We start from the raw sequence: 25,812 nt of genomic DNA on the forward strand, positions 1-25,812 counted from the left end.
GAGCCCAGTCCGATTGGTTCGATTGGCAATGGGCTTCTTCACACTGCCTGAACATGAGCTATTGTGCTGTTGAAGACTGACCACGCGCACCTGTCCGCGCGGTCGTCTGCTCAGAGCCTCGGTACACACTCTCCGATGGCGATGTTTACATCATGCCTGCCTAGCGGTCCATAGCGGACTCGCGGACGCAAGATGCAGTCTGGATGCGAACGGGAGCATGACCTGACGCGCGACATTGCAGAAAATGTACGTTCACAAATGTAGCCTATGTTGATCCAAATATGGAAAGCACTTTCGAATTTAATAATATGAGGTTCTCTCCAGAGATGTTTTGCCACATTTCTTCAATTAAGGATGATTGCTGCGTAGTATATGGTGTTTCCATTTGCTTTAACTTCTTCAAGTGAGTTGCAAAAGTTGTGTGTGTGTGTGTTCAGCAAATGGTGGGCCGCATTTTGAATTCGTTATGGGCCGCGGGTTAAGAACCACTGCTTTAAGCACTGAATGAATGTATGACAGGTTCGTTGGTAACATCGCACAAGGCACATAAGTGGGTGACATCTAGTGAAGAAGATTTGTAATTAGATTAACGCTAATCTTATGTTCAATGTCTGCGGAAATAAATATGGGAAAAAATAGATTCATGAACTTTGAGAATCGATTTTGAATCGACCACATTTTAAAAAACGATTAATCGAAAAATCGATTTTTTTTTACCCAGCCCTAGTTGGTATTCGATTTGAAAATTTTACATTCTAATATTATTTTATTTTATTTTTTTGCACATCTGGGATCCCCCACAAAACTGTTCTCATTCCCCCTTGAATAAGGCCGGCGACACACTGGCTGTGTGAGCGTCTCAGCTGCGTGGTGTGTCCGTTTTTTATTTCGGCTCCCATTTAACAGGTTGGAGTTTGCACACTGAGACACGCGTCTCAGGCTTGCTCGAGCTACGCGGAAAACGGGTGCATGCTAGAAATAGAACCGACGCGTGTTCCAGCAACGGGAGTGTTCTCTGGCTAGAGCGCAGAACAGCGGAGTTTGTATGGACCGAAGTGCATGTCTGAGCTTGTGTTTTGATGCTTTGACATTGTGGAAAATAGAATAATAGAAACAAAATGTATTAGCATTTTTACCCCTTATTATTAATCTAAATTAATCTAGTTTTTAATTTAACTTAATTTCGTTTTTTCTTTATTTAAATTTTGTTTTTTCTTTATTTAAATTTTGTTTTTTCTTTTTAAATTTCGTTTTTTCTTTAATTTAAATTTCATTTTTTTCTAATTTAAATTTTGTTTTTTCTTTAATTAAAATTTCGTTTTTTCTTTAATTTAAATTTCGTTTTTTCTTTAATTTAAATTTCGTTTTTTCTTTAATTTAAATTTCGTTTTTCTTTATTTAAATTTCGTTTTTCTTTATTTAAATTTCGTTTTTTCTTTATTTAAATTTCTTTTTTTGTTTAATTTAAATTTCCTTTTTTCTTTATTTAAATTTCCTTTTTTCTTTATTTAAATTTCCTTTTTCTTTATTTAAATGTACCCTTACTGTGCCAATTTGTTAGTCAAAAAAATATAAGACGAGCTTAAAAGTATTGCTTAATTTAATAGACCTGTTTGTGTGCGTTTTATATCACTAGTGCAGTGTCCGTTCTTGGAGCATAAGCCCTGCCTGCGTGAGGTGCGCCGCTTCCCGCTCGCGCTGTTCTGACTGTAGTTTACTAAAAGTTAATTAATTCTGAATGTGTTGCGTCTTGCGTGTCCATCTATATTGCACCAAATGCAACACTGCACTCCCTTGTGAAGCCGATTGGATGAACGGTTCTCGAAATAAAAAAAAATGCAAACGGACATACAGACACAGTTTCCTGGCTTTATTAGAGAGAAAAATATGTTAATTACTACCGAAGCTTCGAAGCTAAAAAAAATGGTATTCGGACCAGCCCTAAACTTTTTCCTCTTACAAGGCTATTCCTGAATTCAGTATTATTCTGGGGGCCGGATGGAAATCTCAGGCGGGCCGGATTTGGCATTGAAACATCTAAAGACTCATCTTTTTCGCCAGCACTTAACCAACTAATACTAGCACTTTTCCTTCTTTTCTTGCCTTTCATAAAAAAAAATGAACAAATAAAACCTGGCTATGCGTTCTGTACTTGACTAACTGAGACTTGTCATGGCACTTGTATACTGTTATTGTTCTCTTTTTGACCTGACTGCTTCTATTGTTCTCATTTGTAAGTCGCTTCGGATAAAAGCGTCTGCTAAATGATTAAATGTAAATGTAAACAATGAATTTAATTGTTTGGCAAAAAAAAAAAAAAACATGGAAGAAAAGAAAAAATAACATCCCTTAACCAATAATGTTTTAATAAACCGTATAAGTATCATTCTTATCTTTAAAGAAGCAAAATAAAATATATATATATTTATACTCTTGTTTTACCAAACTTTTATTTTGCTATGTTGTAGTGAAGACCTTTGAGTTTCTGTGTGTTTCTGACAATAGCTTTTGTTCAAATGAAATGGTGAAATGTTCATATAGCAGTATTTTTTTTTAGATTTGATATTCACATGCACTAGTCTAGTATTTGATTAAGTGAACAGCAGTGAATTTCTTCCATATTCAGGGTTATAAGTGAATGACTGGATTCCATGTTTTCCATCCGTGTTTTCAGACTAAATGCCCCATTTCTGTTGAGAATCTCTGTCATGTAAGACACTGAAGGTTTGCAGACACGTTTATATTTAGCTGCACAGAGAGACACAAAACTAGATTAATGTCAGTAAGAGACATTTATCACATCCAGAACAAATGGACAAATGAGAACGAAGTGACATGCTGAATACTTCTCATGGTTTGTCAGTGTTTTTCGCCGCTCTAGAGGAGAGACAGTAATCTTCTCTAATCTGTGAGTCTTCCAGGAGCGTCTGAATGGTATCGCAGGATAACGACAGCACGGGCAAACAGCTCACAATCATCAGAAAGTGTGCTTTCACAGCAGGTGTATTCTGATCTGAGTCCTGGCCATTCAGATTCAATCCATAGCTGTCCCTTGAGAGATGTTTCTGAGCCTGTTGACTTACCCAAGAGCTCTTGAGCACATGTCCTGAGAGGATTCATATACAGCAGATGCTCAAAGAACGTGTGTGTGGTCATTTAAGATGCATTTAAGTGAATAAATTTAATGAAAATAGAAATGCGTTAACCAGTGGAGAGATTGCTGTACTGTTTGTATCACCGTAGATGTTTTTAGCAGAGATCTCGTGGGAAAGGTGCATGTAATTCAGTCTAGGGTTTTATGAAATCTGTTACATTTTTCCCAAATTCCATGTTCTTCATTTCTGGATTTTGCTTTAACCCCTTACCAGTCACCCCACATTTTTGGCATGGCGACAAAAATGACATACCCAAAATAAAAAGGCTTCTGCTCAGTGTTGATTCTTTGATGAGTCTTTCTGACTAGATACATAATCAACATTTGTTCACAAAGCTGACACTTCAAAGTTTACTGTTCAGGAATCAGAATTACTCAGACTGTTATGATAATAGAGATATATAAACTCAAACATAAAAGCAAAAAATTTTAATGTACAGATATGTACAGTAGTAATATATTTGTCATAATTTCTTCAAGTTAAACCAAACATTTAAGCTTTTATTTAGGGTTTGTAGTGAAGATCAGTGACTCTCAATGTGTATAGGACACTGGTTTTCTCAAATAAATGATGAAATGATGGTGAAGTGACTCTCAAATGCCAAAAATGACTGTAAATCTATTGAGCAACAGATGGATGGATAGCTGGAAGGATAGATGGATGTAGAACATCCTCAAAGTCAACAAGGATGAATATGAAATGATATATCACTTAAGGAGGGGTAATAATGACCGTCAGTGTCACCGCTGATGCTCATGACCTCCTCAGCTCCTCCAACATCAAACCAGCCTGAAGACTGAAGAGATGAAAGAGACTAATGATGTGAGGACGACGAGGCTCTGTTTTACTGAAATACTGTACGTTCAGCTCACATGTGGAGGATCTCCTGAAGTGATTTACCATACAGATTTATTTTTTGCTGTGCATCCATACTGCCCTGTTATTGGCTGGTTTATTTCTATGCAAATACAAATGCATTCATCTACTTGAAGTTGTCTGCCAAATCATTGTAACAGGTTCTGGAGGAATTAATCCTATTTGCAGATGAATCCGTCCCAATTACATGATGTTCAGATGGCATTAACAGTAGAAGTGAAGGCATTGCATTGATCTGGTGACGAGATCATTCAGTCAAATCCTCAGATGATTGGCTGTCAATCACAGAATCTCATCACCTTGACGGATATGAACTGATTTCACTGCTGCATGACATCAGTTCAATTCAAGCTGAAGTTATCTGCTGTTTCTCTTGCATCCCCCTCTTTTCTAAATGTAATTGTTAAGAAACAAGAGCTGTCAGATTGTCTGTTAGAAGTGCTGCTGTGTTTATTTTAATGAGTGCATCTAAAGAAAAAAACCTGTCATGAAGTCTAGGTTATATTTTACCCAAAATCAAAAGTTTTAATCTCGAGGAAAATTGACTATTTTACGACCGTTAGGATTTTTCTACATTGTGAATTTATTTTTGATATTTAAATAATGTGTAAAAAAAAACATCTAAAGTGTAAAGAAATCCTAATTATGAAGAAAGTACCAATGCAAACTAATACAGAAAACACAAATCATTTGATGCCAAGTAGGCTTCATTTTCTGATCGCAGCTTCTGCATTCACACTAATGCACAGATCCCAGATCACAGAAGACATAACTGACTGTGTTTAGATCAATTTAGCATCATAAAACTATTAAGAGATGCAAGTGCTCGATCGAGCTTCAGGAAAAACACAAAGCGCACATGAACGTCTGCATCTAATGCATACTGCATTCCAAACAGCATAAATCAAATCAAGTATATCTAAACCCGGTAAGAATTGATTCAAGAATCGTTAAACAGAGATGCATTGAAGAAGGGATACTTTCTCCCACCTCTATCTCTTGACTGTGTAGTGAAAGCAAATCACTGTCAGAAACAGAGCTGGAGAGGTGCTTGTGATCCCACACACGACCTACAGTCCTGGAAGAGAAACACACACACACACACACACACAGAGGTCCATCTGAACCGTCACACCTGTTAAACACCTGAATAACGAGGCGGAGGAGCTTTCTAGAGCAAACCAGGGTTGGTTTTCTGATGAGAGCGGTTTGGAGTGTGTCTCTTGGCTGTTTGGACACTGTCCTACTTTATGTTCAGCCTGTATTTATCTGCACAACAGGAAATTCTGCATTTCTCAGATGTTGCTCTTCCACAGATCGATGGAGATGGCATTTACATTTCAACTTTCTCAGATGTTTGTCCTGGAATTTCTCTTTGGACATAGTAAATATAGACACAAGCGAGTACAGTAAGCGACTGCAGTGTGAGTCGTGTGTGGAGATGTTTTGATCCTGGAACACGCTCTGAAACATTTTCTCCTTTATCTGTCAGCACGATCACTTGGATTATTTTTGATAACAGCAACTTAAAAGCATTAAGCCATATCTTTATCTGCAGTAACTTTACCATGCTTTGAATAAAAACTTTTCAAATAGCAAAGGCTGTGAGTTCATGAAATAAAAATAGTGTGTTTCAGAGTGAAGTGTGTTTATGAACACGTGAGAAACAACCATCTTCCCAAACTTGTAATGAGAAGTGCTTATCTACCAAAAAATGTCAAATTTTGACAAACATTTGAAAATGAAGAAATTAGGACAGCCATAAATAGATTTTGTTTCATAGCTGCCATGTAAAATATAATAATGATAATGATGATCCTATATATATATTTTTTTTTTATGGTCAAGTATTAAAACGGTAATATTTCTTATTTTCTTGTTCAAGTTTAGTTTTAGTATTATTAATGCCATGTTAATATGAAATCCTACATTTTTGACACATTTTGTAAATACTCTTTTTTTTTTTTTTTTGGTAACACTTTAGAATAATAGTCCTTTAGTTAATGTTAGTTTATTCATTAATTATCATGAACAAACAATGAACAATACATTTATTACTGTATTTATTAATCTTTGTTAATGTTAGTTAATGAAAATACAGTTATTCATTGTTAGTTCATGCTTATTCAGAGTGCATTAATTAATGTTAACTAGCATAACTTTTTTTTTTGAATAATGCATTAGTAAATGCTGAAATTAACATCAACTAAGATTAATAAATGCTTTAGAAGGATTGTTCTTGCTTAGATCATGTTAACTAAAGTAGTTAACTAACATTAACTAATCGACCATAATCGATCATAAATGTGCTTCAGTTTCTGCTGAAGGCGTATTTTTTCTGTTGTGTGTAAAAGTGAAGCGTGATGAAATCCGAGTGCTGATGTTGTGTTTTCAGGTCCTCCACACTGACGGATCAAAGTAATCCAATTATGAAAATGAGCTTATTTTTTCCTCCCTCTCTCTCTCTCTTTCTCTTTCTCTGTCTGTCTCTCCGTCTCTCTATCTTAATGTAAAGTGGTTGTGGGATCTGAACACTGTTGTCAGTGTGGGCTGCTGATTTTACTGCAACCAAACCGTTGATCATCGACCTGCTCTGAAATAATGAGAGTGCAGAGGAAGCGAAACCTTCTTCCTCTTCATTCATATTCCTCCGTGTTTCTCCCACAGGTTTCTGGAGAACTCTCTGCTCAGCGCCGAGGTGAAAGACGGAGAGATTCTTCCTCCGACCATCCAGAAGCTGATGAAAGGATACAACAAATACCTCCGGCCTTTCTTTGACAGTAAGCACGTAATGGATGTTTAATGCATGTGTGTGTATATGTGGGCTGAACGGTTATTCACTCCCACATTTTCATTTAAAACAGATTGATTGATGCTTGGTTATAATACACATTCAAATGGATGGAGACACAGTATCATTAATCAGAAAGGGAGAAAAAGATGCTCAGAAGTCAATAAAGACATGGTTTTGTTGTACATAACAACATGTCCAGAGTTAAACTAAACCTCTGAGCAAGGTTCTCTTTAATCTCTTTTTTTTTTAGTTAGCATTATAGCGCCTCTTGTGGTGACTCAGAGACATTACAAAAATGCAATAAAATGCAATCGAGCTTGCGATGCCCCCCAAACAAATATGCATTGCTCATGTGTTATTTTAGTACAATTGAGATGCTATTGTAGTTTTTTTGTTCAAATATATATATATAACACATGAATGCAAAAGCTGACTAAACTCCAGTAGATGGTATGAAATCAATCCATCGCACTTAATGCGTTATTCACAGCTGCTCGTCTCACATCTCTCACAGCAGACAAACACAAGCGTGTGAACTTTTCCCTGCGAATCCAAAGGGACAAATACTTCAATGACGCAGTGAATCGTCATCTCCTCCTCCTCATAGTTTCAGCGTAAACAGCTGAGCGCTGTGTCTTTAACAACGATCCTCTGAGTTACGATGGATTGCAGAGCTGCAGATGAAGATGATGTTTACATGTCTTCTCTCGTCTCTGTTCTTCAGATGGTCCAGTCACAGTGGGCATGAGTTTAGACATCGCCAGCATTGATACGATATCAGAGATCAACATGGTGAGAAACACACACCACACCTGGGAGTGAACGCAAAATATCTTCATGAATGATGACTTTGTTATGAGCTCATTATTATTTTTGATTAATTGACTGATTAATTGATAATTGATTGATTGCTCATACTTGAGGTTAAGAGATTCTGTAATAGTAATAATAATGATAATAATAATAATAATATTATTATTATTAATATTATAAATTATTATTATGTTTGTTTCTTAAATTATAAAAAATAAATATTAATAAATATAATTAAAATTATGTTTTTACATGATTAATAATGATAATAATAATTTAAAATGTAAATAATAATAATAATAATAATAATAATACATAATTTAAAATATTGTTTAAAAATGCTAATTTTGTATAATAATAATAATAATAATAATAATAATTATTATTATTATTATTAAAAGTAGTAATTTTAGTTTGTTTTTTAAATAATAATAACTAAACAAAATAAAAAAATAATAATTTAAATATAAATAATAATAGAATATTGTTTAGAAATGCTCATTTTTATACTAACAATAATAATGATTCAAAATATATAATATTTAAATATTTATTATTATCAATAGTAATATTTTTAAATAATAACCAATTGTTAAATAATATTAGAAAACATTTAATAAAGTTTTTACATGATTAATAATGATAATTTAAAACAAAGCAATAATAATAATTCAAGATAATATTAAAATATGTTTTTTTATTGCTTGTTCTTAAAGTTAAGTATTTGTTCATATTCTTAACCTCAAGTGTTTAACTTTTTTGGCTCATCTCACACAGCGTATAAAACTTTCATACATTCATAAAAAGTGAAAATGTATGTTTGTATTGTTTGCTAAATCAGTGTGGATGATGTGCTGTATTATAAGAGCCTCATGTGTTGCTGATGGAGCTGCTGTTGTTGATTGGTCAGGATTACACGGCCACGATCTTCCTCCGTCAGCGCTGGACAGACGAGCGGCTGGTGTTTGATGGGAATAAGAGCTTGAGTCTGGACGGGCGACTGGTGGAGTTGCTGTGGGTCCCAGACACCTTCATAGTGGACTCCAAGAAGTCCTTCCTTCACGACATCACTGTGGAGAACCGACTGATTCGGATCTTTCCCAACGGGACGGTTCTCTATGCGCTCCGGTGAGGAATCATCTGGTCTGATTTTTTTATATATATAATACATAGCTAAAGTAATTTTTTTAATCATGTATTGTTATAAATGTATTTTTATATTATTACTAAATAATAATTATAATGAGTAAAAATAATAAATGTAAATAATTAAGTATATGATAACATAAGTAGTAGTTTATTATAGTTATTATTGTTATTGGTAATAACAATAATAATATTCAATCCAAACCTTGTTAAAAATAAATAACAATTCAAAATAAATAATTCTGAATTCAATTTTGCATCTTATTTAAATATTTATAGAATGTTTATTTAGTTGATTTGATTTAAAAATAATAAATAGCAAATAATAATAAATAACAAAACTATTTACATAAAATTATTTATTCTACATTTATTTATTTTTTACATAATAATAATAATAATTATTATTATTATTATATTATTATTATTATTATCATTATTTTAGCCATATTTATCTAGAGTCAAAATATTTTTTCCAAATTGTGCAGCTCTAAAAACAAGCACAGAAAACCTGGATTGTTTTTAATCACTTGGTTTAATGATGTTTAGATATTTCTACTGGAAAGCAAGACTTAAATAGTGATTACGGATGGGATGTGCTGTGCCTCCTTTACCTTTCATTAAACATCAGAAATGATGAAAACATGTCAGTGTTTATAAGTGTTTGTGTTTTTTCTCTCTAGGATCACCACGACTGTGGCCTGTAACATGGATCTGACCAAATATCCCATGGACAAACAGACGTGCACCCTACAACTGGAGAGCTGTAAGAAAACACATGCTTTTCCAGCGTTTGCTTCCCCTAGTGTTGTTCGGACAACTACCTGATGTTTTTAGTCTCTTGTTTGTGACATCTGTACTCATGTAACTGCACAATGTTTCATATTCACTCTATTTCATATTTGATGAGAACATTGCACCTGTTTACCTCCCATGCACTTGTGAACGAAGGAGGCAACACAAGTAATATAATGAAACATTTACTAACAAAACACAACATCTACCTCAAGCATTGCACTGTATTAATGTACTCTAGCTCCAACTGCAACTCGCGAGACACAGTCACATCAAATGTCAATTCAGCGGTAAAGTTACCCTCACCATACACTGCACTTATTTGCAATCACAAAAGTGAATTATTATTTGCGTGTGCTTTAAAGCCTTGCAGGTGAAACGTTTGATTCGTGTGCTGTTCTAACATGTGCTTATTCAGAGCGCGTCCAACCGAAGCGTCCATACACTAAAATACCAGTCAAACAGCACCTGATTATTTAGTTATATTAGTTATCATCTGCTTGTGCTAATACTGTCAAAAACACACAAGGTTTACATATAAACACAGTTAAAGTGAAAGTAAACAGGTAAGAGAGAAATGGTGCGTGCATCTCTTAAAGGGACAGTACTACACACTGCAGCTTGTCATTAAAGGGATAGTTCACCCCAAAAATTTATATTCTGTCATTATTTACTCCGTCATGTTATACCAAACATGTATAAATTTGTATTTATTTTTGTGCTGAACACAAAGTACTATATTATAATTAGGGGTGTAACGATACGGGTATTCGTATTGAACCGTTCATTGGACTAATTAATTACATTTGAAAAAAAAAGGTGCATGAAATATAATGTTATGCGTTCAACAAGGAAGCCCAATAACCCAAACGATGTAACAGGCAACGCCCCTGACACCCCCGAAGAAAAAGTAACACCAACTTATATGTTTATGTTAGGCTACTCAGTCAGGCGCTCGCTCACTCAGTACGCGCTGAAGGCTTGTTGCAAAATGGCTAATGCGTTTAACAGACCAGAAATAGAAGATCCTCTAATAATCAACAGGTCTGGGGTTTGGGTGCACTTTGGGTTCCCTGTAAGCTGTGATGGTGATGGCAAGAGAGTGGTGGATAAAAAAAACAACAGTATGTCGCATCTGCTGACAATAGGGTACACCAGCGGGAATGAAAATAGGGTACACCAGCGGGAATACTTCAAACATGTCAACTCATTTAGGCTGACATCACCATAGTGTGTCAGTATCTGGAACAAAACGAAAAAAAGGAGAAACATACACGCCACAAACTATCCCTGCAGCATTTAGACAGACATTTCCAACGGATTCAAACAGGGCAAAAGACATCACCGCGGCGATTGGTACATTTACGTTATAGCCGCAGATATGAGACCTTACTCTATAGTGGAAAACGCAGGTTTTAAGAACATGCTTAATGTTATTGAGCCCCGTTACAATATTCCTTCACGAGCCCATTTCAGCCAGACCGTAATTCATGCTTCTTTTTGCTGTATCTAAAATGAACCGAACCATACCGAAACGAACCATGACACCAGTGTATCGTATCGCACCGAACCATGAATTTAGTGAACCGTTAAACCCCTAATTATAATATATCAGCACAAGAATAAATACAAATTAATACATGCACCAAATAGTATCGATAAGTATCGGTAAGCAGTATCGTTATCGGTATCAATAAAATGTAAACACATCCATAGTAGTTGCATAGGATCATTTATATGAAGTCCAAGATGTTCCTGTATTGTGTACTCTGTATTGTGTGTGTGTGTGTGTGTGTGTGTGTGTGTGTGTGTGTGTGTGTGTGACAGCCGCTAGATTCAGGTCACTTTAGTTTCCCATGGAACCTGATTTGCTTTCGTTAGACACCCAAAGCTGCTTTCTCTTCCTGCTGACTTTATCTTTCTTTTCTCTGATCTCCTCGTTCTTCTCTAGCTGTCTGTTAGCTCTGGATGTGGATCTTCTGCTGGTGTTTATATAAGAGTAGGAGGTTTAGAGGAGCTTTAGTCTCACAGTCTGTCACCCACAAATCTTTCTCTAATGAAACGACGGAGAGCTCCTTTTGAGAGTTTTTTTGGGTAACACTTTACAATCTGTCATTTTTTAACAATGAACAATACATTTATTTAACTTCATTCATCTTTGTCAATGTTAGTTAATAAAAAATACAGTCATTCGTGCTTTGTTCATGTTAGTTCACAGTAAATGCTGAAATTAGCATTAACTAAGATTAATAAATGTTGTAGAAGTATTGTTCATTTTAGTTCATCTAATGTAGTTAACTGATGTTGACTAATGAACCTTACTGTAAAGTGTTAGCATTTTGTTGTTTGCATTGACATTATTTTCATTACAATTTTGCCCCAAATTGTAATTTTTCTACATGTTTCCAATGAAAATTATTAGCACAGTATTTTACATAAACATAATATGCAGTTATTTTGCTATAGATTCTCATGAAAATATGATTTGTGCAGATTTTGCAAATAAAAGGCTAGTTTTTCGTTTTATTTGCAAGCAAAATTTTTCATGAAATTATGATTTAAGCACATTTTCTCAAAAAAAAAATTTTTTTTCTAAATTTTTTTCACAATTATATTTATTTATTGTTTGTTTGTTTTGCAATTTTTACATGTATTTTCCATTTGCCAGGCCACAACTTTTTCAATTGTTAAGTATATATTGTATGAAACTTCAATTTAAGCACATTTTGTCCCAAATTAACCTGATTTTTTTGCTCAAATTTTCCAATAAGAAATATTTTATCTTATATATGAACAATATGTATAGCTCTTTTGCCATTTTTAATTCAGAAATAATGCTTTTGCCACTGAGATCTTCAGTTGCAGAACACAAATGGCATCTTTTTGAACAGTAAACCATTCATGCATTTGGCAGACCTTACATGCAATCTGACTTCCTCCAGGGAATTTTATTTTTGGAAATGTACAGTGTTCAGCTTCATGTCGACGATCAGCTCAAACGCTTCTGAAATTGACCTCAAATATTTATACGACGTTTGACAGAAGTCGTGAGACCGGCACAATGAAAGATTCCCAGTCTTTGTGCCTGATGGATTATATGCAGACGCGGTGGATTGAGATGTTCAAAGGAGTCTCTTTGAATCATGGCCTTTCATCTAGACGTTATATTCTTGTGCCGCGCAGTGAACCACATCAAGACAGAGCGTCCCTGCAGTGCAGCATATTGCATGTCTTAATTGCAAAGTCTAAATCACGGTTTACTGTACAGATATATAATGTGAGACAGCAGTGGCTCACAGTGGTGTGTGTGATTAGAAACACTCGGTCACGTGCTGTTCCTGTCCTCAGGGATTCTGAGTGAACACGGATCCACATCACATCTGTCACACAGCGCCACCAAGAGCACACACACTGGTATTACACACCCATACACGTGGAGTCACAACACATCAACAAATGAAATCTAATGCTTAATATCTGAATATATAAATAATATTTAATTAGACTGCATTCATCAAATGATCTTCTATTGTTCATAATGACGTCATAAGAACATTTCTTGAGATCATTTGATCTGATGTTATAATATTGTGTTTATATGAAGCTACAAAAACAATGGACTTCTAGTCTTGTGTCATTGCTAAAGCATTTACATTTACATTTTTGTTTTCACTGAACAAAGCAAGTGTGAGTATTGATTAATATTAAAACAAATAGATTAGTGTTCAAAGTTTGGGTTTAAAATTATTCTATCTATCCATCTATCTATCTATAAACGTGTGTTCAACACTGAAAATAATCAGAAATGTTTCTTGAGCAGTAAATCATCATATTATTCTGATTTCTGAAGATCATGTGACACTGAAGACTGGAGGAATGATGCTGAAAATACAGCGGAGCATCACAGAAATAAATTACACTTTAACACAGATTCACACAGAAAATGTGTATTTAAACTTATAATATTTCACAATTTTACAGCATTTTAGATCAAATCAGTTTATCCCTGGTGAGCAGAAGAGACTCTTTTCAATCCCAAGCTTTTGTACCTTTTTGCTCATTTCAGTGAAATACTTGCAGTATATAGTGCAATTCATAAATTGTCTGTGTATCGTATGATTCAAGAGTAAATTGACCATGCAATGTTGATCTATACGTCCAGATATATCTGATTTATTTCCCACGTATAAAAGTATGATTTTTACAACTGCTGTTTGTCTGTTCTCAGGGGGTTATAACGTCAATGACGTGATGTTTTACTGGGCGCGTGGGAACGACTCTGTGAGCGGTTTGGACACGCTGAGACTGGCTCAGTACACCATAGAGGATCATTACACCTCAGAATCTGAGGCCGTCTATGAGACCGGTACACAAGACCACAAACACACCACAGTTACACACCTCATGTCTGTGGAGATAATAACACCTGCTTCATCAGAAGTGACCTTGAAATGACCGTATTTCTAGTTTATTGCTTTGTGAGTTCAGCAGTGACTCCAGAACAATAATTTGCTCTAATACTTCATTGCCAAGCTCAAACAATAAGCCCAAAGATTCTTTCATCGCAGTTACGAGAGTGAGTTCTGTTCTGTACACAAAGAACTGTACTTATAATGATATGGTTGTCACTCCTGAAACTTTACAGTGTGAACTTGGCCATATAAACCACTCCAACAACTTCTTAATCTCTGATTTACTGATAGTCTTGAAGATCTTTTACTTGGACTGACAGCATTAATGTTTTATATCGCTACTTTGAATCTCTTCCCAGGAAATTATCCCAAGCTGATCTTTCATTTCGAGCTGAAGAGGAGCATCCTGTACTTCATCCTGGAGACGTATGTGCCATCCAGTCTGCTGGTGGTGCTGTCCTGGGTCTCTTTCTGGATCAGCCAATCATCCGTCCCCGCTCGCATCTGCATAGGTACGGTAATGCATTTCATTGGCTGTGCTCTTTATATTAAAGAAGAATAAAATATGTTGAGAGATGCTCTAACTAAACTAGAAAATCAAGTTGTAATTGTAACTGAAAGCGACACTGTTGCATAAAGTACTATACAAATAAACATGACTTTACTAGTGAGCTGCAGAGCTCATGCAAACATCCACATTGCTGTAATCAGATGTGTTTTTAACTGCTGCTTTCACACCACGCTCAGTTTTTGGTGTGTGTATTTAGTTATTGAGAGGAAAGCATGCAGCTTATATTTAATATTCATCCAAACGCTACTCTGCAGCTTCAGGTTTGGCTGTGTTTGCTCTCTTCTCTTGAATTGCTTGACTAATTGTTTCAGCCCTATTCAGAAATGGGGCAGACAAGCATCTCAGTTGACTGTGTGTGTCTTATTGGTGTGTGTTACAGGCGTGACGACTGTCCTGACGATGACCACACTAATGATGGGTGCACGGACGTCTCTGCCCAACGCCAACTGCTTCATCAAGGCCATCGACGTGTACCTGGGCATCTGCTTCAGCTTCATCTTTGGAGCGCTGATAGAGTACGCTGTGGCCCACTTCTGCACGCTTCATCACCCAGACTGCAACAGCGCACTAATGGTAAGAGAAGAACATCCTCATCATCATCGTCATCATAGTGTGTTCATCATCGTCTGTGCTGTTCTCTACGGTAAGCTCATACTTTACTTTGAGTCTTAAAGGGATAGCTCACCCAAAAAAGAAACTTCGCTGAATGTATTGTCCTTCAGGCTATACAAGACGTAGATTACTTTTTTACTTCAGTAGAACAATAAAGAAGATTTTTAGCTGAAACCATGAGTCTAGGCGATTCAGAAAATGCAAGTCTTTGGTTGCCCATCTTTGAGAATAAAAAAGCATATCAAGAAGTGCCTCCTGATGATATATTGAGGTCTTATGAAGCAAAACAAGCAGTCTGTGCAAGAAACCGATCATAATTTATATTATGATTACCTGTAATCCAGAGCCTCAGGCGAATGCTGAAATCTAATGTCCCCTTAATGTGACTTTTGCATGGGTAAGAACCACTTACAAATTCTTAAATCATCATTGTAATCATTTATTGTTGATATCATCTCATCATACTTTTGGTCTTATTGATTTCCATGTTGAATTTCATTGCTCATCTTCTCTCGTCTCTGTTTCTTTCTGTCAGTACGGTCATCACATGCACGAGGGTGAGGAGGAGATGAATGGCATCGTCACCACCATCGCCAGCAATTCTTTACGGCTAAAGCGGCGCAAAGAATCTCCGGCACCCACACCCCCCGCCGGCGGAGAGCCTGACCTCGCACCCTCCAGCCCGACCCCCAGCGAACCCAAGACTGCTGAGGCCCCAGCAGAGCTCTTTAGCCGCTGTGCCAAAAACATCTCCGTCATGAGGAAGATCCTGAAATCCATTAACTGCTGTCATGTGGAAAACCCACATTATATAGACAACTACTCAAGGTTAACCTTCCCGCTGTCTTTCGTCATCGTTAATCTGCTCTACTGGACCTACTACCTGTACTTTTAACCAGCACATCATGTTGAATCATTTCTGTGTGTTAGCAAGTATGATATTGTCTGCGTGTGTCTCTGGAAGACCAGTAGAGACTCAACAGAGAAGGGGAATTATAAGGGTTGAACCGATATCAAATCTTTCAGCCAATAACTGTAGCTGATATTTGATATTTGCCGATACTGAGAGGGATCATTCAAAATAATATCTGCCGATACCAATAGTGATTATTAAAAAATATATATCTGCCAGTATAGAGTGCCGATTATTCATAATGACATCTGCCGATACCAATAGTGATTATTCAGAATGATATCTGCCGATAACCTATATCAGATTATTCACCATGATCTCTTCCTATATGATTATTCAGAATATCTACCGATACTGATAGCAGATTATTCAGAATGTTATCTGCCGATAACCTATATCAGATTATTCACCATGATCTCTTCCTATATGATTATTCAGAATATCTACCGATACTGATAGCAGATTATTCAGAATGTTATCTGCCGATAACCTATATCAGATTATTCACCATGATCTCTTCCTATATGATTATTCAGAATATCTACCGATACTGATAGCAGATTATTCATAATGTTATCTGCCGATAACCTATATCAGATTATTCACCATGATTTCTTCCTATATGATTATTCAGAATATCTACCGATACTGATAGCAGATTATTCATAATGTTATCTGCCGATAACCTATATCAGATTATTCACCATGATTTCTTCCTATATGATTATTCAGAATATCTACCGATACTGATAGCAGATTATTCAGAATGTTATATGCCGATACGATTATTTAGAATTATAGCTAATGCAATGCAACTAACAGATACAGACACTGACAGCCAATTATATCTGCTGATACTGATACAAATACTGATACCGATTATTCAGAATGGTATATGCTGATACTACAGATCTATAATTACCATTTGTGCTATAATCTCCATTACTACATTTATCCTATTGCTTACAATGGCAGTAAACAGAGCAACACGTAAAAGCAGAATTGTTTACTTTTTGAATTATTCACTAAATCCCTGTTATTGTCATTCTTGCAGTGGATTACTTTTCTAGGTTGATAAAACTAGGAACATAATTCCTGTGAGTCGCTTATTCTGCATGGAAAATGTTCTGTCTGTTTATTGTGTAAATTTGGAGTGTTTACCAGCTTTAATGTGCTACAGATGCTGTTGACAAAGATTACCTTGCATTGAACACAACCTGTAAAATAGTGAGGAGACGTGTTCAGTATATGTAGTGTCTCATATATGCATCTCAATAATAGAGTCAGCATCAGGTTTGGTGTTTGTTGTGGCTAATGCTGGATATTTGACCCTGGATCTCCACAGTGATTCCCATGATTAAATCCTCTGAATAACTAAAAATAAATTGAGGAAAATGCATATGAATTTTATAATCAGATTACTGGAAATCTGAGTTTGGCTTCGAATGTGGCTGAGGAGGATGACCAGAGTAGATCTTAAAATCAACATTAAATCAAAAGTCAGTAAACTTTTCCATTGAAATCATCTCGGCTGTGGACTATTAGATATTGCTTATCTTAAAGGGGTCGTCGGAAGCAAAATTCTCTTTTACATGTTGTTTGAACATAAATGTGTGTTGACAGTGTTTTTGCACATCCACCCTATAATGATAAAATGTAATCAAACTTTTTGAAATAATGGCCATAATTTAATGCTGGTAAATGTTATGTAATAGAGGTTACAGCAATATAAACAAATAATGATAGATTTGATAAAGAACCACCATCGCTGGAACTTTGTTGACTTTTACATCCCCAAAATGCTAGCTTTTATCACAAGAGAAAAAAACAAAAACAAGAGAATTTTTGTATTTGAAGGTGTGTGAATGTGATTGTTAGAAACTGTCAGTTTTTTCATCTTTTATGTGCATTTCTATGTGTGAGTGTTGATCATCATTGGCTGCGAGTCGTTGAAACAGTACAATGCAGTAAAATATTATCGAAAAGGCAATAACAATATGATATCCTAAAGGTTTAGATCGTTTAAAGAGGAAACCAATGTTGTTTACTCACCCTCACGTCCACTGAAAACCTGCATGACTGTTCGAATCTCATTTCCGTTTGCAGTCAATTCAAATATGACAGCAGGTTTTACATAATCTGTGTCTTGTCCTTGACACCAGGGATGAAGTGATTGGATGATATTATCAACAACATCGACAATTAAATATTTTTGTTGTGGAATTTGATCTCATGACCTAATATAAGGGCAGTAATAATAATGCAGTTTAACCAGTGTGCTGCTGTAGTTCATCAGTCCAGTAGAAGAAGACACACTTGTGAGACGTGCAATTGAAAAGTAAACAGTAGAGTGTGGAAATATTTTATAAACCTGCAAACAAAAAAATGCTGTAATGTATGAAGGCCCCAAGCTTTTTTTGCATTCTTCACTTAGGAGTAAAACATTTTTTTTATATACACAGGCAGTACTGTATTTTTAGTTGAGAGTGTTATTTAGATGAATATGTAAATATATACCGTGCATTTCCTTTCCATAACAAAATTAAAAATGCACAGCAAAAATGACAGCCATGAGAAAGCAGCGGTTAAGAAAGCATCTGATTGTAGTGCACATTGTCAAATAAAAAATAAATGAACACTACAATCAGATGCTTTCTTAACCGCTGTTTTCTCATGGCTGTCATTTTTGCTGTGCATTTTTTATCAAGTAGCAAAATAAGTGTGTTGCAGCCCTAGTTGTCATTAAATCAGGCACAACATGTCATTTTTTAATTCTGCACAAGTGTGAATGAGATTGAAGCGCTGCTGGATACATGAGGGCTAGTAAATAGTGATATTTAGGTGAACTGTCCCTTTAAGCACACCAACTCCTCTCCTTTAGTCCATCACAGTCTGTTTTCCTTCCCTCATGTTTGTGTTTTACACACTGTCATACCTCTAAAGTGTCTTCCTCACGTATGTGTTGTTCTCGAGTTTAAAGTAGCGGTTTTGAGGGCAGACAGAAGCCATCGCTCCCCATTTATTGCATCCATAAATCCTCCTGCCTCGGCCACTTTCTTGCACATTACAGGATCAGTGGATCGCAGGGACCGTTTAAACTCTTTATGGACTTTGCTTTAATGACTCAGAGGTGTATGTGGACTCTGTAAGGTATGGATACGGAGCGAACCAAAGGCCACGGACTGCATGTGTGACTGATGCTAAACTATCTGGAATACATAGAATTTCTTTGGGATTTGCATCTGCGATTTAAAGCGCTAGTCGGATGGATAACGGCCCATGCTGAACTGGATTGAACACTTTGGGTTATGGTTTTAACAAAAGTATTAAACTGATGGATTATATTTAATATCACTTTTGTTTCGTTTAAAACCGGTGAAATAAGCACAGACAGTGCCCTACTATTTCCCACTTCTGACATGATCCAGATCTCTTTTCTAAATGGTGAAATTGGGTTTTTATTAGTATTTGATGTAATGATCAGATGAATGGATGGATTTGCCGTTCTGTTTTTCATTTGAGATTGTTGATGTTTCAAATGGATCTGCCTTTTTTGTGACTTTTATTTGGCTTCATTTAGATGTTTTGAGGGCATGCAGTTGGATCCTTAATTTCACGTTGAATGCCTTCCGTTCAAAATATAAACCTACAAAGTGCTTGATTTTCAATTTAATGCATGTTTCTTACCACTTTAAGGTAATATTTAGTGTAATAATACATTAATATTGACATGTAAATTTATATTTATGAGACTTCTTTGTGTTTATATTTATGGGACTTCTTCTATTCTAGGTTGTTTTTAATTTTCCAAATTGAGAATTAATGCAATAACTAGGCATTTACTGTATATGCTATAGGCTTATTGCCTTTAACTAAAGCTAAAAACATTGTAAAAAAAAAATAATAATAATAATTTAATTAGTTGAAAAAGTAAAATAAAAATAAAAGTTTATTTCAGCACATTTTTCATTTTTATTTAGTTTTGACTTACTTTGATGTCCTAAAATAACTCAAATAAAAATAAAATGTAATAAAATAAAAATGGTGGATACAAAACATTAAAAAATCTATAAAATTAATACAATTTAGCTAAAATAAAAACTAAACATACAAATTAATTCTGATTATTATTAAAAATATAATAGTATCTCATTGATACTAAAATAACACTGATGCATATCCAGAATTAACAGATCACATTTTTCTTTAATGATTCCCATTGTATGAGACGTCAATTTAGATTATTATTAGCATCCCTGTAAGGTTTAATGATATTTACACCAATATTAGAACACACTCTATGTGAAATCTTCATGCATTTCTGATAAATAATCTCTGTTCCAGTGAATAGGACATTGAATAATGATGACAGTGCCAAACATATAAGCCAAAGACTTCATATGTCTAGAAGTCCACCTAAAACAGACCACAATTACCTGCTCAATAACCTGTTTGTTTAGCTCTTCTGTTACAATTCTAACCTGCAAACTGACTCGTATTTGACAGCAAGGCTGTCCATGTCTTGGCTCACTCTCCCATTATTTATATAGTTCCCTTATTTTAAAGTGTGTATTTCCATCATCATCACGTTATCGATCACAGTGACACCCCACTGATTTTCAGACGCTGTTTTCTCACAGATCCAGACTGTTTATGTTGATTTCTGAAGCTCTCGATCATCCTGATGTGATTATGTGTGTATAAAATAACATTTGCATAAAGATGATGGAGCGGAATTAAAGAACAACTGTAAAATATTGCATGTTTACTTGATGTGTACTTACTGTAAGCTTATACTAGTAATGACACTAACAATAATAATTCAAATAAAAAATACATACATAAGAGTCTGTGAGTGATGTTTTCCTTCCTGATGAAAGTGTGGCTCAATAATGGAAGGAAATTGCACATACAATAAATCATTAAAGAGCATACACCTCTGTGTCACGGTCAGGAGAAGATCTTGACAGCGCTATAATAAGCTTGTCTTCATATTTTAACAAGTATATGAGAAGAAAAAGCAAGTCTGTTTGGTGTCAACCAGGCCACAGTGGCTCTATTCAGATGAATATTAAACCCCTTAAACTACCAGAAAACAATTTATTTTGTGCGTCAGTCATCGGTGAGCAAAGAATACTTGCACTTTGTATAAATATACATGAACGCTTAATTCGAACAATTATCTGAGTGTTTGTTCAGAGTGCCTCTAGCAATTATTCATTTGCTTTTATTCTACTCTTCATCAAGCGTGAAGTAAACAACAGTTTATTGTGTGATTATGATATTCATTTTCTCAAGCCTTTGTTTGTGATTTCAACATTGCATTACAGTGTCATGGCAGTATATGCAGCTGGCCTACGGCTTGACCTCTGACCTCTTCAGGAATGGTAAGGTCAAAGGTCAGGAACTGGCTCACAAGCACCTGCTGGAACTGTGTGTGTGTGTGTGTGTGTGTGTGTGTGTGTGTGTGAGTGTGTGTGTGTGTGTGTGTGTGTGAGAGAGTGTGTGTGTGTGTGAGAGTGTGAGTGTGTGTATGTGTGTGTGTGTGTGTGTGTGTGTGTGTGTGTGTGTGTGTGTGTGTGTGTGTGTGTGTGTGTGTGTGTGTGTGTGTGTGTGTGAGAGTGTGAGTGTGTGTGTGTGTGTGTATCAGTGTACTGTAATGGGATGAACATGACTGCAGATTCACTCATTAGGCCTAATTAAACACTAACAGATTGAATAACCATCCTGACAATGAGCAGAAACTCTTCAGTGTTGATATTTATTGATGTCCTAATTACATTGTAGAAAAACATCACCTGAAGAATCATCCCTCTACTGGATTTTAATTATGAATCTGTCAGTGAGCATCGCTGAAATGAATAAAGACAGATACTGCTGATGGTGTTTGTCATTAATGTGGAGTGGGACTGTTCTTTCATTACCGAGGGGTTTACAGAGCTGTACAGAGAATATGGAAAGCAGCTCAGATCGTTTTATGAGAAATTACACATATATACATTTATTATTATTATTTTGAAAAACACTGCTTCTCATTTTCATACAATTAATTTAAAAATAAAAAAAAAACATTCTTAATAACTGAAAAAATATATAAAATAAAAAATAAATGAAATTTGTTTAATTTGAATGTAACATTGCTAACTAAAAGTAAAAATATATATATATTATTAATATCATTACCATTAACTAAAATGAAAAAATAATAATAATAAAATAGCATAAAATGAAATTAGATAAAAACTTAAACCAAACATTATATAAAATAGTATAAGTTAAAATAATGTAAAAAGTAAAGTTGACCTGTTTGTTTTCTGATTGGTTTTGTACGTCTGATGATAACAGCAGATCATGTTTAGTCTGTTCAGGCCACTGTGGGACAACGTGAAAGGCAGCTAAAGCACTTAAATGTGTTTCTGGACGGCAGTCAGGTCAGGAAATGATATCAACAGATAATTAACCTCAGTAACACGGACACATTCATCCAGACTGAGTGTTTGCTGCGGCCAGCAGGTGGCGCTGTTCACTCAGGCTTCAGTGAAGCGGTTATGAAACATGATTGTACTGTACATGCTGCAGTCACTCAGACGATGAGAAACGCCACAAAAACATCCCTCAACATGTTAATCTTCTTAAATGCCGTATTTGGATTATTGGACACGTGTGTGGATTATGAAGCGTATGCTGCGGGATCCAGCTGTGCTGCTGTTTCTGATCCTCCTCAAACACCTGAAGATGCAGATTCACTCATTATACTGAGAAATGAGCAGAGAGCCACGTCCACGTGACTGCTGCACTGTGCATGGGTCAATGATTATAATACTATCAACAACAATAATTAGATATTAATTAATAATAATTATATAAATAACACTTTGATATTAAATAATAATAATAATTCAGCATTAAATAATGAAATGATCATGATAATAATAACATAACATAATGTATAAAATAATATAATAATATTGATATATAAAAAAATAACATTTTAATGATTTAATTAATCAAACTTTGAGCTTTCTTTTGACTTGATTTTTTTTTTTTTTTTTTGCCAGACTCTTGTTTAATACTGCGACCTTTTGGTGACCTCTCATACTGCCTGCATGGTTTGACCTTTGACCTCTTGTGGTCATTGTGCTTCAATAGAGATGCTCACCAAGGCTGCATTTATTTGATTAAAAATACAGTAAAATTGTGAAATACTCTTATAATTTTAAATAACTGTTTTCTGTGTGAATGTGTGTTAAAGTGTAATGTATTTCTGAGATGCTCCGCTGTATTTTCAGCATCATTCCTCCAGTCTTCAGTGTCACATGATCTTCAGAAATCAGAATAATATGATGATTTACTGCTCAGAAACATTTCTGATTATTATCAAGGTGTCTTTAGATGGTACTTTCTAAGTCGTGCTGTATTGCTGCATTTATTCTGCTAAAATCAATAACTCTTTATGTAGTTTTATATGTTACCGCCCCTAAACCTCATGCAAAAACCACATGAGCTCTGATTGGCTGCTTTAAAATTCCTCTAGTCTAAATGGGCGGTTCTTAAAGCTCATCAAATATTCAGCTCTTTCACACGTACAGTATAAGCACATGAGACTGGAGGCACAGCAGAAGTCATTAGATAGCGGGGAACATCTCTACAGTCAGTGATTTAGTTTGAGATGTTCATCTGAATTCAGAGTAGCTCTGGAGATGCGTAATAGATGTTTAGTAATAGATGTGTGTTTACTCTTGCGTCTGAACATCAGTAATTCACAGAGCGGAAGCACCACATGAGTATTGTAAAAGTGACTGAGGAAACCAGACGGACAGATTAAATATTTATAGATTAAGGCATACTGATGTTATGGATTATCATCACTTACTCATGTTGTGTAAATCACAAGCACAGCCTCCGGTCCAAGACCTAGTGAGTGCCCTACATAGACAGCATGTAATAATGTGACTACCACAAAATAATGATGCCTTATTAGAAAACAAAATGCATTGTGATGAACTTTCAAATGTTGATTATAAATACACAGGGTCTGTGAGATGTTTTAATATTTTTGTAAATAAGTCTCTACTGCTCAAAAAAAGATTTGCATTTATTTGATAAAAAAAAATTGTAAAATTGTGAAATATTATTCTAGTGTAAAACAGCTGTTTTCTGTGTGAATCTGTGTTAAAGTGTAATTTATTTCTGTGATGCTCCGCTGTATTTTCAGCATCATTCCTCCAGTCTTCAGTGTCACATGATCTTCAGAAATCAGAATAATATGATGATTTACTGCTCAAGAAACATTGAACATGTTGAACACAGTTGTGCTGCACAATATTTCTGTGGAAACTGTGAAACATGTAATTTTTCAGGATTCACAGATGAATAGAAAGTTCAGAAGAACAACATTTACTTGAAATAGAAATATTTTGTAGCATGTCACTTTTGATAAATTCTATGCATCCTTGCTAAATTAAAGTAGCCTATTGTTATCATTTTTTTTTTTAACCCCAAACTGTTGAACAGAAGTCGGTCGCTGTCTATGTAGGCAGCTCGTTAGGTTTCGGATCAAACCCATTCACATACAAACCCCTCTCTCTTTCATTCAAAGCTTTTGTCTGTTCTTCTGTAAAAGCGAAAGTGCTCAAGAAAGAAGCACTCTGACAAAAAGCACGTCTCCTGATAAAAATATCCCAACATGCCATGTGTTTGTGCACGGCTGCGTGACCCCGATGAAGAATGACAGTGCACTAAAAGCCCATGCACACCGATCTAAATATAAACACGTTTAGAGTTTGTGAAAGCATCAGTGAATGCTGCAAATACACGACACCTCGTGCAATAAATGTGCATGCAACAAAACGTTTTGATGCATTACTGTACATACAGCTGAATGCAGATTTTGTGAGTCTGAAATGATGCAGGTATTGAAACAAATGCTATTTTTAAACAGCCTACTTTAGACTTTCTAACGAGTGCATGACGTCCGGCCAAACTGTGACCCTCTTTATTCCTGACATTGAGCTGGTGCTCGGGACGTTTACTATTGAGTTATTACAGTGAGTTTTTACAGAGAGGAACAGGAAAGAGAAACACAATGGCAAGATGTAATATAGTCTTTCTGTGTTTCAGGTAAATATATCTTAATTTAAGAATATTTAGGTATTTGAACTGAAAAACAAGTCAAAAATACTTTCTTGCAGTGTGTAAGCTACATTTGAAACATTTACTAATTAGCAGTTTTCATTCAAAGTGACTTGCATTGCATTAAGGTTAATTATGCTCTGCCGAATCAATTTCAGACCCATTATAATGAACAAACTCTGTTTTTTCTGTTTAATTTCAAAGTCAGTTTGTTCGGAAAGTTCATTTAAATGGATCAATTCCTTAAAGGATTCACCTCTTCAAGTCCCTGCTGGGCAGCATTTTACAGTTATTCATTTAGCAGACGCTTTTATCGACTTACAAATGAGAAATACTACTAACGATTCATCTTGTGAGGCGATAACACAAAGAAGTGTGCAGTTTAAAGTTTCAAACCTAATCTATACAAGCTAAAACTAAAGAGGTATTGAACAAAGTAAACATATTAACATACAGATTTTGCGTATATGTAGTTTTAATGAAGTTGCATATATAGATAAAATATAGATTGTTGACATTATTTCTAAATGTATTAATGGAGTCTATTCTGGTCTCCAAAGTTGCATTTATTTGCTCAAATATAGAGTGATTTT

At 35.3% G+C, this 25,812-nt stretch overlaps 1 protein-coding gene across 3 annotated transcripts in view; it reads left to right on the forward strand.

Annotated features, from left to right (window-relative positions):
• LOC132156697 (gamma-aminobutyric acid receptor subunit pi) overlaps nucleotides 1-16,308 on the forward strand; it is a 68,223-nt gene extending 51,915 nt beyond the window's left edge. Inside the window, exons 3-10 of one of the 3 annotated variants that reach the window (XM_059565661.1) lie at nucleotides 6,699-6,811; nucleotides 7,550-7,617; nucleotides 8,549-8,766; nucleotides 9,468-9,550; nucleotides 13,808-13,945; nucleotides 14,351-14,503; nucleotides 14,942-15,135; nucleotides 15,710-16,308. In XM_059565661.1, the coding sequence (XP_059421644.1) occupies nucleotides 6,699-6,811; nucleotides 7,550-7,617; nucleotides 8,549-8,766; nucleotides 9,468-9,550; nucleotides 13,808-13,945; nucleotides 14,351-14,503; nucleotides 14,942-15,135; nucleotides 15,710-16,069 (1,327 nt within the window). In that variant the 3' untranslated portion in view covers nucleotides 16,070-16,308. Of the gene's footprint in view, nucleotides 1-6,698; nucleotides 6,812-7,549; nucleotides 7,618-8,548; nucleotides 8,767-9,467; nucleotides 9,551-13,807; nucleotides 13,946-14,350; nucleotides 14,504-14,941; nucleotides 15,206-15,709 lie in introns of all 3 variants that reach the window. The other 2 variants (XM_059565660.1, XM_059565662.1) reach the window with 2 other exon arrangements.
• Nucleotides 16,309-25,812: the final 9,504 nt, after the last annotated feature.

The sequence above is a fragment of the Carassius carassius genome, chromosome 14 (genome assembly GCF_963082965.1).
Source record: "Carassius carassius chromosome 14, fCarCar2.1, whole genome shotgun sequence".
NCBI lineage: Eukaryota > Metazoa > Chordata > Actinopteri > Cypriniformes > Cyprinidae > Carassius > Carassius carassius.